Source organism: Equus quagga, chromosome 2 (assembly GCF_021613505.1).
Source record: "Equus quagga isolate Etosha38 chromosome 2, UCLA_HA_Equagga_1.0, whole genome shotgun sequence".
Classification (NCBI taxonomy): domain Eukaryota; kingdom Metazoa; phylum Chordata; class Mammalia; order Perissodactyla; family Equidae; genus Equus; species Equus quagga.
Window position 1 is genome coordinate 93,628,712 of NC_060268.1, and position 13,749 is coordinate 93,642,460.

At 43.6% G+C, this 13,749-nt stretch overlaps 1 protein-coding gene across 3 annotated transcripts in view; it reads left to right on the top strand.

Moving 5' to 3' along the window:
• The window catches only part of PDE8A (phosphodiesterase 8A), a 136,414-nt gene that overhangs the window by 83,287 nt on the left and 39,378 nt on the right, over nucleotides 1-13,749 (top strand). For all 3 annotated transcript variants that reach the window (XM_046652794.1, XM_046652793.1, XM_046652795.1), the window contains 3 exons: nucleotides 4,258-4,346; nucleotides 9,555-9,633; nucleotides 11,171-11,308. In XM_046652794.1, coding sequence (XP_046508750.1) covers nucleotides 4,258-4,346; nucleotides 9,555-9,633; nucleotides 11,171-11,308 — 306 coding nt within the window. The remainder of the gene's footprint in view (nucleotides 1-4,257; nucleotides 4,347-9,554; nucleotides 9,634-11,170; nucleotides 11,309-13,749) is intronic.

Genomic DNA, 13,749 nt, shown 5'->3' on the forward strand with positions numbered 1-13,749 from the left:
GCTCTCCCACTGCCTCCCTCTTTCTATGGCTCTCCTTTTTGTCTCTATGTTTGTACATACACAGGTCTGCATATGTGTGTATAATGTATAATATGTGGCTTTATACATAATTATGTAACATTGTTAAATAATGTATAATATATATTTATCTATGTATAAAATTAGACCCAAATGGAAAAATATAGACTGGAGTATCTAATACTCTTCAAGCAGAAGGGATGTACCAAAAGAGAAATTTTATGATAGCTCAGTATTTGAATTCTAGACAATCTTAGGAAACCCTAGGTGTCTTCAAGGTTTGTGAGGAGGAGGCGGAGGTGGTAGTGTTCTCATGGCCTTACCTGGCAGGCACGGAATAGGGGTGGCAGTGAAGGTATTCAAAGTTATCATCTTTGTGGGAAATGTGCAGGCTAGAGCATCGCTCTCTGGGAGATACTTTGTTCTGGGGGTAATTGTTTTCAAATAATAGTAAAGAAATCTATGTCTGCTTTTGAGATCAGTGAAAAGGAAGGTAACTGTTAATAGAACTTGAAAATTTCAAATTAACGAGAGGAAATAGGGAATTTACAGCAACTGGATCAAATTGGCAGACACAAGGAAGAGGAAACAATAGTGTGAAGTCAGTCATAAACACAGAATAAGATGGAAGGAGTAAAGTCAAGTGCCTGTGAATGGGCTGAATTCTCCATTTAAAGATAAGCTGTTAGATTGGGTTACAAAAGTACACTTATGATGTTTACAAGACAAAGAGCTTAATAGTAAAGGAACAAAGAGGTAGCAAGTAAATGCAGGCAAAAAGAACACAGGAATTCTAATATTAATATCAAATAAGGTGGAACTTTAGATTTTACCTTATGTATACACAGTTTTATATAAAAAGCACACATTAGACTATTACTATTATGTAGTTTTGTGGTTCTCTCCCCTTTTTTGACAACCCCCACAACACGCACACATCAGCACATACCCCCATGCCCTGACCTCCAGTAATCCATGCTAAATCGTGTAAGAACAACCAAGGCGGCCTGTGCGAAAGAAGCATTCCTTTAAGGACAGAATCCCAGGTTGGAAGTTGTAGATCACCTTTTCCCAGTGGATCTTTAGGTCGTCCCTCTTTAAGCGGCTCAGGAAAGTAGTCACACAGGGAAAAATCTTTCCCACATAGCTTGGAAGCTCTTTGTATTATTATTCTTGGACTACAAAGCTGGCTATTCTTTTTACAAAGACCTTAGAGGCTTCCACTTTCTAGTGAATCTAGTGAAATTTGAGGGGTGGGTTATTCGCCCTGTCTTGGGTCATTTGCTTACCTACAGCCCCCAGAAGTCATTAAGCTTTGTGTGAGGTGTCTTTGAAAGGGCATAGAAGCAGTGGTGGAAATTTGTGTGTTTGGTAAGTGCTGTTTGAGATTCTGCACAAGGAGATCCATCAGCACAGCTGCGTGGACTAGAAAGAGGGTCCTGGTGGAAGGTCTAGTAAACCACAGCCCTTATATTCTCTTAGTATAATTGAGTTATCGTGAAGCTAACTTGAAAATTTGAAAGTAACTGACACGCACTCTCCCTGCCCTGTCACTCAGACCACTCAGTCCAGGTATACCCTGAAGCCTGTGCTGACGCCACTTTAGCTGCCTGTCCCTGTGAGAACACTTCCATGCAAAAAGCACAAGAGCTTTGGAACAGTCATTTTAGAAATACCTGACTTAGGAAATACAGACATAGCAGGCTCAGCATTTTGTAGGTGACAAATCCAAGTGGGTGACCAGTCCTCAGAGACCGCAAGTGCTAACTAATTTTTTCACGCAGAGTCCTGTATCTGCATGTAACAGATGGATACTAAAGTGACAGAGGACACAGTGACAGAGCAGAGCATCTAGACCTAGTGGGAAGGTGATTCTCCCAAATTTCGTGGCTGGGAAACAGTAGTGCCAAGGCTTGAGCCCAGCCCTAACCTGGAAGCCTACTCTACAGTGAGATCTCTGGTATTCAGGGGTAGCCAGCTATTTGGTGAATTAGCCATAGTTCAGGGTTTCAGGGTGGATGGAGACCTGCTTGCCTCCTGAGTTGTACCTAGTGGTTGAGCATTTGCTGATTAAAGTCTCAAAGGTTAGGATTTGGTATCTCTCAACGCCAGTGTGCATGAGAGTCCCCTTGAAAAGCTTCCCTGGAGAGTCTGTTGTCAGTTGGTGTCGGGAGGGGCCGGCACGTTGGTGTTACTTGTTAAGATTGTCCTTTTTAAGATGCTTGTAATATGCTGCCAAGGGTTGAGAACCACTGGGTGGGGCCCAGCAAGTTGGGCATGACATTCTCTGAAGAGAGTGAGGTTGAGTCAGCTCCGGAGTCTGCAGGATTTGTGGCGCCAGCCCCTCTTGTGGGATGATTTAGGGTGAGAAGACTAGCTGCTCTTTAAGCAGAAGGAGTAGCAGCCTGTTTCCTGAGGACCCCTGGACCTCATGCCCATCTCCAGCCTCCATGCCCAGTAGAATCCTTGGGACATGTTTAAAGTTGGAGAAGGGCGAGGAAGATGGCATGTTTAGACACACACAGCAAAGCAGAGGTAGTGAGGGGGAGGGGCAGACAGTGGGAGCAAGGTGATGTCTACCTTTGGGATACAGAAATTTGGATACATACATTCATACCCAGTGAAAAATCTGGTCACATGCATGTGAGGCCACTGGTGGAATTGTATAAATACTCATGTCTCCATGTTCTAAGATCTTGCCTGCAAAGCAGGTGAGGCCAGCCAAGCCCTTGGACAGCTGAGGACCCATGTCCCTGTCAAGTCCCTGACCCCTTGTCTGCTGGCAGTAGCACAGCACTGTGCCCAGCAGTCTCTCCTCCCTGTTTCCTCCTGGTCAAGAGATGGGCGGCATGCTGGGGTATTCCTGTGGTGTCATGGCTGACAGAGGAGTGAACAGCAGAGCCAGCACTCTACTGCCTTCACAGTAGGTGGGAGCGGGTAGGCATGTCACCTCTCTCAGACTTGTTTGTGAGGGGCTGTGTTTTGGCCTGCAGATGTGGGGACCATCATGCCCATGGCCGGTAGTCCTTGCCTTCCCTCCCAGGGGCCGGCACTCACTGAGCTTTCTGTGGGTGCAGCAGTTTGCAGTTAGCCTGCCTTCTCCCGTCTCGTGCTTGGTCCTCACAGACATCTGCAGAGGGTAGGAGCAGTATTGTCCTGTTTGCAGGTGAGGAAGCAGCCTCAGAAAGGTTAAGTGCCTCATTTAGGGTCTTACAGCTTTTAAGGCATGAACCTGGGGCTGGATTTTTAGCTGGCTTGACACCCAGGCAAGACCCTGATCCCTGTTCAAATAGGAGGATACCTGCCTTCACCGTGGCAATAGAAGGAGCTCCACGAGGGGCCCCATGCCCCACGTCAGTCTGCCTTTGGCTTGTAGATAGTGGCCTGCAGAGGCCTTAACCTCTTAGGCCTCAGCTTCCTCCTTGGTCAGATGGAGTGTTACCCATGTATTGAGCTGGTGAAAGCGAGAGCTGTTCACAGAAATAGGGGTGAGTGAGTAAATGTTCACGGATATTTTTTGCATCTGAATTTAACTACGTGTCAGAACATAGTAACTATTAAGATTTCTTCATGAAATACATAATTTAGTGGTGGAATGGGTCCGTGCTTCTCAGAACTATGTAATTTGCTTTGTTGTGAGATGTTTCCTTTATGTAAAGATTATTATATAAAACAGTTACTGTCTATAGCAGTGAGAGAGCGTGGGCAAAGCCATGGCTTTGCTGGTACCTCTGCTTATGGACAGTCATCCTTTGTCACCTTCGTTGAGCCATGGTTAGAGGTCAGTGTAGGAAAACGTTGCTTGGGTGGCAGTTACCTCTGTGAAATACAGGGGCAAAGAGAAATGCAAGCATATTTTTGCTTACCATGAGCTGTACAGCTTTAATACTTCTCTTGAAAAAGTGAACATACCCTGAAAGTTAATATAAATAGGACTTTAGTTAGTAAATTTCTTCCTTCTCCATATTCTAGCCTCTGCTGGTGACATGCAAACAACCAAAGTCCTCTTACCTCAAGGCACTGAAAGAAAAGCGTTCTTAAGCCCTTTTTTTTTAACAGCTAATTCGGTACTAATAAATTTTCATGTCTCATTTCGTGTTCGTCATTAAAGAGAAATTATTTTTTTAGATTTCAGTTACCAAATTGAAAAGTCTGTTGAAAAAAAGTCTTTTTATTGATATACAGAATAATTTAAAGGTGTGCGCTTGATTATCCACAAAATCCCCTTTCTGTTTGTAGAGGTATGTGGAAAACCCCAGCCTCATGGCCTGTTACAACGAACTGCTCCAGCTGGAGTTTGGAGAGGTGCGATCACAGCTGAAACTCAGGTAAGTCTGCTGCTTCTGGAAAGCCCACCACATCACACAGGGCTGGTGGGCAAGTGAGGACTTTGGTTGTGGGCGGCTACCTTTTGGCTGTAACTGACCTGCTAAAATGGGATGGGGTGGTGGCGTGGTACCTCTCTTCATACAGACTTCCAAGGTCTGCCTGGATGTCGAACAGGGGGTCAGGTTAGTAATTGGAAACTCAACATTCAAAGATGGGGCTCCAAAATGCTAGTAAATGAAAAAGAGGGTACAAAAGTATATATACAGAATTATCTGTTTTATTTTATAAGAGAAAAAGATGCTTTTAATATATATACATACCCAACCTATTAATGTTGGTTATCTCTGGCAGGTGACATGTTTTCTTCTCTACAATAAACATTTTTTAATTTGTTCTTTATAAACAGGTTTTTTTTTTTTAAAGATTTTATTTTTTTCCTTTTTCTCCCCAAAGCCCCCCAGTACATAGTTGTATATTCTTCGTTGTGGGTCCTCCTAGTTGTGGCATGTGGGACGCTGCCTCAGCGTGGTCTGATGAGCAATGCCATGTCTGCGCCCAGGATTCGAACCAATGAAACACGGGGCCAGCCCCTTTTGGTTTTTTTTTTAGGTGAAATGAGTAGAAACCTAGTTCCCTGTAGAGCAAGAAAAGCAGCAAATTAGTAAAATTATATGAGGTTGACAGAAGAAAGAAAGTCAGCAGCTCTCTGCCATCCTAGTTTTCTTGCTTGGGTGGTCCACTATTTTTTAACATTTTCTTTACCTGGAATCAAAGAGAGAATGAAGTTCTGTTTGTGTATGCCCTAAGCAGAGATAAGGGGATCAGAATTTGGAGTGTTAAGATTAGTTGGGGACCAGCACAGAGTTCCACAAGCAGGGAAGAAAAATGCTTCCTAGACGAAGTGAAATGAAGCGTGCAGTGGCACGGAAGTGCTGCCGAGCAGCAGTGTTTCCAGGCTCTCAAGGGAGCGGAAGAGCTCCTTTTTGTTGCCAGATTTTGCAGGGCACCTTGAGGTGGGTGGTTGCCCTGGGGCCCGCTTCACCCCTCGCTCCTGGGTCTTCCGCAGCCTGGCTGCAGCACTCCCACAGTGAGTCAGACCACCACCCTCTCAGAGGAGAGGAGAATTTTGGAGCAGGAGGTGATGTTAGAGCTTTTTTGGTCCATTCAAGATGGAGAAACTGAGAGCCAGGGAGAGTAACTGACTTACATCCAAGATCTCACAAGCAGCGAATGGCAGTGGTAGTCCTTTAGGTTGTAACCCATGTTTTTAAAACTGAAATCATTGTCTCTCTTTCATCCCTAAAGCTAACTGTGACCTCTGACCTTCCTGAATAACTTAGCTTAGTGAATTTAGCATCATCTACCCTGTGGTCCTGGACTGAAACACCTGTGTCCCCTTCACACCTCCCTAACTCTGGTCACTCACCAAGTCTTATTGATTTTACTTCCTAAGTATCTGTGGAATATGCCCACTCATCTTCCTCTTTAGGCCACTATCTTTTCTTACCTGCATTATTGAAACCATCAGTCAGTCTCCCTACATTTAGTCCTGGCTCCTCCTTGTCCATTCTCCACACTTGCCTTCACACTTAACTCCATCTGTGTTTCTGTTCTTCAGCTCCCCACTGCCTTCAAGAGAAAATCCAAACTGTAAAATGTGGCCTACATGGCTCTCCCTGGTGCATCCACTGCTCCCCTCTTTGTCCTCTGTCTTCCCCGTCTGTCCTTATGTCCTGCTTTGTTCTCTGTGCACCAGCTGACAGCCAAAGGGAGCCATCGTAAAGGGAGACATGGCAATATGAAGGGAGGCTGGAGATGTAGGGCTGGAGAACTGGAGAAATAGACTTGTTCTGCAGATACTAAAATGCACTAGAAAGCTCTGACAAGCAACTGTGTGTTACTGCTAGATCAGTAAACTAGAATGTAAAGTCTAGAAATAGACGAGTATATTTAAGAATTTTGTATATGATTCACGTGGCAGTTTAAATCAACACAGAAGAGAGCGGACTTTTCAGTGAGTAGAATTGTGACAACTGACTAACCGTTTGGAAAGAAAAGTTATATCCCAATCTCACACCCGACTCCAAAACACACTCCAGAGAATCAAAGACTTAATGTTAAAAAGTGGAGGGGCCGGCCCGGTGGCACGGCAGTTAAGTTCGCACGTTCCGCTTCTCGGCGGCCCGGGGTTCGCTGGTTCGGATCCCGGGTGCGGACATGGCACTGCTTGGCAGCCATGCTGTGGTAGGCATCCCGCGTATAGACTAGAGGAAGATGGGCACAGATGTTAGCTCAGAGCCAGGCTTCCTTAGCAAAAAGAGGAGGACTGGCAGTAGTTAGCTGAGGGCTAATCTTCCTCAAAAAAAAAAAAAAAGTAAAGAGGTGGAGGGGCCGGCCCGGTGGTGCAGCACTTAAGTTCACATGTTCCACTTCTCTACGGCCCGGGTTTCGCCGGTTCAGATCCCGGGTGCGGACATGGCACTGCTTGGCACGCCATGCTGTGGTAGGCGTGCCACATATAAAGTAGAGGAAGATGGGCACGAATGTTAGCTTAGGGCCAGGCTTCCTCAACAAAAAAGAGGATTGGCAGCAGTTAGCTCAGGGCTAATCTTCCTCAAAAAAAAAAAATAAATAAAAGTGGAGCCACAGAAGTACTAAAAATATAGGGAAACATATGTAATTGGATGATGAAGTCTTTTTAAACTCAGTCTGGCATAAAAGCCAGATTCCATTAAAGAAGAGAATCAGATTAGACAACATAAAAATGTTAAGCTTGTCTACAGTTGGAAAAAAACCTTAACTACTGTTAAAAATTTAGACAAATAACAAACTGGGAAAAATATGTTTGTAACAAATAGGATAGACAAGTTAATACCCTAAATACATAAAGAGATTTGATGAATCAGTTAAAAAAATGAAAACATCCAGTAGAAGAAATAGAAGGACATGGATCAAGCAGTTCACAGGAGGTATTAATGGCCAGTAAACATGAAAAGATGTTCAGCTTCACTAGTAATCAAAGAAATGCAAATGCAGATGATGCACCATTTTTTATTTACTAGATCTGCAAAAATTAAAAAAGAATGATAAAACACAGTAGGGCGTCTCAGATCCATCTCCTCCAAGCTTGTTATGTCAGAGGTGGAAACTTACTGTTTATTGATTTGTGGGTTTTTTTAAATAACATCTTTATTGAAGTGTAATTCACATACCATCTCTTGCTTTTTTTTGTATGCCAAGAAATAAGAGCTAATTTTTATTGTAAGCTGCTTTGTCTTGTTTAGCGAGACAGTTTAGTAATGCCAGGAATAATGTAAAAGCATTGTTATTGTTAGTTTTCTTAATATTATCTCTATACTTTATGAACAAATAGGCAGTTTTTTTCTTTTTTTCATCTTCTGAGGCATATACAAGGAAAACACTGGAAGCAACCTAAATGTCCAGTCATTGGGGATTCATTGAATAAATTATGGTGTAACTTTATAGTAGACTATTATATATTTATTAAAAGTGATAGTAAAGAACTGTAATTATTGATACAGAAAGGTTAATGTATATTGTTCAATGAGACAAGCAGATTATAAAATTGTAAAGTATGATCTTATTTTTATAAATATATGTATTACATATATGTTTATACAAGCAATTGCCCACAGCACCAATTGATATGTCTAGGTATTGGGATTTCAGATGATTTGATCTCATGTATTTATTTATTTATTTTTGAGGGGCCTTTTTTTTTCTGCTTTTTCTCCCCAAACCCCCCCCGGTACATAGCTGTATATTTTCTAGTTGTGGGTCCTTCCAGTTGTGGCATGTGGGATGCCACCCAAGTGTGGCCCAACAAGCCGCATCATGTCTGCGCCCAGGATCCAAACCAGCGAAACCCTGGGCGGCCAAAGCGGAGTGCGTGAACTCAACCACTTGGCCACAGGGCTGGCCCTGATCTCATTTATTTTTAAACAACTTTATTGAGCTGTAATTCACATACTGAACAATTCATCTATTTGAAGTGCACAGGTCGGTGGCTTTTAGTATATTCACAGAGTTGTGCAACCATACCACAATTTTAAAACCTTTTTATTACCCCCAGCCCCAGATAAGCACTAAACTAATTTCTCTATATATAGATTTGCCTGTTCTGGACATTTCGTATAAATAGAATCATACAATATGTGGTCCTTTGTGACTGTCTTCTTTCACTTAGCATAATGTCTTCAAGCTTCATCCATATTGTGACATGTATCAGGACCTAATTTCTTTTTATGTCTGCATAATATTCTGTTGTATGAATGTACCATGTTTTATTCATCCATTCATCAGTTGATGGACATTTGAGTTGTTTCCACTGTTTGGCTATAAGTTTTTGTGTGGACATATATCTTCCATTTCTGTTGGGTATATACCTAGGACTAAAATTGCTGGGTCACATGGTAACTTGTTTAATGGTTTGAGGACCTGCCCGACTGTTCTCCAAAGAGGCTGTGCCCTTTTACGTTCCCACCAGCAGTGGATGAGGCTTCCTCACCCCACTTGTTCTCTGTCTTTTTGATCATAGCTATCCTGGTGGGTATGACATGGTATCTCATTTATTTTTATCTGTATTTTCTCATTATTTTCAATAAACTTGTGTTACTTGTACAATTAAAAAGTGTTTTCAGACACTAAGGACCTGGGAGAATGCTCACGATATATGGCTAAGTGAAGAAAGCAGGGAGAGGTGCAAGACATCCCATTGATCCCAATTTTGTGAAAAGAATTTGTTTAAAATAATGGCTACAAATAATTGACTGCCTCCTTTCTACCAGGCCCTTTGCCGGGTTCTTGCCTCTGTCCTCTCACTTGGTCCTCCCGAGGACTCTTGGGAGGGTGAGAAGGGAGGCTCGTGAGGTTCAGTCATGTGCCCAGGGTCCCACAGCTGGGGACAGGCAGTGATTTGAACGCTGACGCGTGGTCCACTGGTCCTCAGATTGGAAGAAAAGGCACCAGATTGTGCAGAATCACTATCCCAAGTAGTGGAGTAAGCAGGAGGTATTTATTTCTTCTTTATGCTTTTTAATATTCCCCCTTTCTTTTTCTTGAATTAGCGTTTGTTACCTTTATGATCAGACAAAAACCACATTTTAATAAGCTAATGTAACACCCCAAAATTGTATTCGATTTTGTAGTATTTACATTAATCAGTCCTTTTTTTCCTACCCATAAAGGGCTTGTAACTCAATATTCACTGCGTTAGAGAAAAGTCAAGAAGCAATTGAAATTACGAGTGAAGACCACATTATACAGGTTTGTTATTTTGAAAGTTTGTCCTTCTGGATTTCTGGTTTTGTTTGTTCTCGTTTTTAGGATTGAACCCCTCCAATATGATTTTTTTTCTTTTTGAAGTTCAGGAGACCAATTTTCCCTTAGAGGATTATCAGAACAAAATCTATAACATATGTGATTTAAAATAAGTTCCCTATAGGTAAGAAAAGATACTAATAATTACTTAAGGTGCTAGAAAATATTCTTTAGAAATACCATATTTGTATTTATTCTCACGCTTTTTGTTTATTTATTTATTTAGCAAGGAGAGACTTTTATCCAGAAGAATTGTTACTGGGTTAGGGTTGTGGGGGAGGGACTGTGGGAGTAGGGGAGGCAGGCTCTCACCTTTCTTCCTGTTTTTGATGTAGGAATTTACTAGAAAGTACTCATAATTTTAAGAATAACCTAGAACTTACTGAACAAATTACCCTCTATTTATCTAAGTAGGTTTATGTAAGTGGCTTGAGATAACATGGTTTGTACTTTTAGATAACAGCAAAAGAGGGAGCTGTGCCAGAGAAATGTTCCTTTTGTCTGAGAATTAGCTCCACCTTGATTTTAGTTCTGAGCACTCCAGCCCTTCAGTTTAATCTGGCTGCAACTTTCTTGGTAAAGTGCTGGTGATGGTGACGTTCACGAGTTGGTGTCCTGAGAGGTGACTTTGGGCCAGTGGTTAAGGGCACAGGCTTGTGTCAGACAAGCATGGGTTCCAGTCAGCCTTGGCCCCTTTCCAGCTGAGCAGCTTTGGGCAAGTTACTTAATCTATCTGAATTTGCTCTCTCATCTGTACAAGTGGAAATACCATTAATACTGAGAACAACCTGCCTTTCGTAAGGATGTTCTGAGGACTAAATGAGGTCGTGTGTGTCAAGTGCTTGCTATGGTGCCTCGCAAGGAAAACAGACCTTAAACAGTGTCAATTATTGTTTTATCATCATTTATTATTGTTATTAGCTCATGCACAACTTTCCCATACATTGTCTTATAGTCTGAAATGTAACCATAAAGTTTTACATTTGTAAACACTTTCTAGTTCATAGCCTGCTTTCCAAACACATTATTTATTTGCATCATATGAGAGAGGTAAGAGAGATGTTTTATTCCCATTAAACAGATGGTAAGTGACTTGCAGGAGTAGAGCTTGGGTGTTTCAGACTCCCGGGCTGGTGCTTTATTCCACTGGGTCACTATTAAACAGCCCTTTTGTAACCGCCCTGAGGCTGTCTCCGTGCACTGTCTTTCCTCTGCTGGTGTTTAATTGCAAGCAGGTCTGCTGCCCTCCCTGAACCTCAGGAGGATACCGCCGAAAGCCCCAGCTGTCACTGGAGCACAGGCTTCTGCAGACTCCAGGGTTCTTCTGGGACTGTGCTCTGGGGCTTTAGAACTGCCCTGGTGAACTCCAGGCTCCTGAGCTTTCTGGGGGAAAATAGGATGGCTTCAGTTGAACACCCTTGATTGTCCTCTTTTCAAAATTTCTTTTAATTCACTTCATGTTTTTTCTTTTGTCTCCCCCCAGTATGCAAATCCTGCATTTGAAACAACAATGGGCTATCAGTCAGGTGAATTAATAGGAAAGGAATTAGCAGAAGTGCCTATAAATGAAAAAAAGGCTGATTTGCTCGATACTATAAATTCATGCATCAGGATAGGCAAGGTAAGTAAGAGGTCAGTCCCTTTTTTACTTTCACATAACAAAGAGGGAAGGAAGGAGACTTAGCATTCACTGAGCATCCCATATTTGGGTAATCTCAGTCTTACTCTTTCCAGAAGTCTGGGGAGGTGTAGGCAGTGTTATCCCTATTATTACCATTTTGCAGGTGAGGGAACTGAGGCCAAGAAAGTATATAATATGATTAGCCAATAAGCAGAGTAATTTTAATAGACACTTAAAATTGTTATTTTCATCTTTGTAATAGGTGAGTTGATCTTCTAAGTGGTAGATGTTGGCAGATGGTTCTGGGTAGAGGATTGCCAATGAGGTGACGCAGTCTCAGAACACAGTCGAGCCCACCATTTTTCTGAGCCTCATCCACTCATTCAGCATTTTTTGAATGCCTGCAGTGTCCCGGGCACTGACTAGATTCTGGTGTAGAAAGAAGAGCAAAACAAAACTTCCTGCCTCAGAGCACTCATATTCCAGGGTGCAAACCCGACAGATAAGAGGCATCATCAGCCAGTAAGGTGAGAAGGCCCATAGCCCCGTGCTGAGAGCCCAGACACAAGAAGGGTAGGCTCCGTCTCAATGGGGGTTTCTCTCTGAACAGTGCGTCTGACAGCACCTCACTGGTGTTAGTGTCTAAAATATGATGAGAGGGAGAAGGCTACTGCTTTTCACGGTCATGCTCAGTCTGTGCTGTTGGGCTCTTTTAACTTTTGGAAGTTGCGTAGGGGCTATTAATCTGATTGTTTGAAATGTTTGAAAATTGGTGACCTGCTCTCCTGCTCGCTCAGTGAAGGCCACCGTGGAAGTGTTGCCCTCTCCCCTGTGGCATTTGGCCAGTGCCTGTCCTGTAGCATACAAGAGCAGCCTGGCATAGGGGGGCGGAAGGGCCATACAAAGCTTATGCCCCCACTGCGCTTGGGCCCCTTGAAGCACCGTGAGTAGGCTCGTGTACCTTTGCTTTCCCATGGCTGTGAGCACACAAGCTTGCCTTGCAGTGAGAACGAGGAAAGAACAGGCCAGCTGTGAGGTCCCAGTGATGCTGTATTGAAAATAACAGAAGTGGGCACTATTTGAACCCTATTTTGCCTTCAACTTTTCTGTCAAGGATGATGATTTTTTTGCTGGAAGAGAGTGGAAGGTCCTCTGGGAAGAGAGATAGAGGCTGGGCTGGATGAAGAGGCCCTCGGGTGCTCAGGTGTGCTGATCAGTTAGCTCTAGTGCCCCTCCCTTGGTGGAGAGAGGTATCCTCAGAAGGCGGCAGCAGGGCGGCAGTCATCCCAGACCCTAGCAGCCTTTGAGGGGCTTCACCATGGACTTCCCAATCCTGGCATTTAGGTCCCAGCTGCCACTGGATCAGCCAGGAGTTTTCTGGTGAGCTTCAGCTCGACGTGAGTCAGAGATGACGGCCCTCGTGCACCTTGATCTGGCAGCTCCTACACTGAGGCGCTCTGTCTCCTGCTCACCAAGGAGAGCAGGTGGAGATGGGGCAGGAGGCGCTCAGTGGGTGAGCTGTAGGCCCTGGGATCCACCAAATCTGTGGGAATGGCCTCTCGCCTCCTAAGTTATGCTCTTGGACACCAGGTACAAAGGGCTTCAAACTCAAACAGCGTGAGACCTGTTCTCCGAAATCTGTATTTATTGTGAGCAGAGAATATGAATGGTTATCATATTATCAATCTCTATACTGCTTTATTTCAAAAAAGGACCTGGTTATTTGTCTTGTATGTTTCAGAGTTCTTGGGGAGAGTGGAAAAGCAGCCATCTGTCATTTGTCAGTAAGCTGCTGGCTTGCTGGCAACACTGCCGCAGGACAGGCCACTTAGCTGGGCAGTTTTTGAGGTGAAAGAATATATGGCCTTTCTGAGTGAGCCTCCCTAGGGAGAAGAAGGGCTTGTTGAGGAGTCAGCCCTGGGCAGTGGTGGTACCGTGGTCAGTGGAGAGAGTTCAGACATGCCCTGGGAACCCAAATAAAGACTTAGGAAGTGGTTAGATGACAGAGGTAAGGGGCTTTGGAGTGTCCAATTCCAAGTGTGCTGTTCAGTAGGATATTCTTGGGGGCAGAGGGGAAATTCTGATGATGTTCCAGCAGAGAATATTGCAAACACCACTCTCCACAAGCCCCCTCTACCTGTTGTTTTCAGCCAGTGGCTCCTCCTTTGGCTAAAACTCGTCCTATTAGATGCCTTGATTTTCAGCCCTCTCACTTGTGCTTCTTTGCATCTCTCTATATATCCTTCTTGACTCTCCTGCTTTTCTTCTTCCCCCAGACTTCTCTCTTAGTGCTCTAGAACCCGTAGTCTCCCATCTGCTCAGATACCTGAGCCTTGCAGTGCCTCTTTTCTTTTAGAAGTTTTGAATTTTTTCCCTTAGAAATTGTGTTTTGCAGGCTCTGAGTGAATGCTGGCGGCCCGGATGCCTGCCTGTGACGGTGA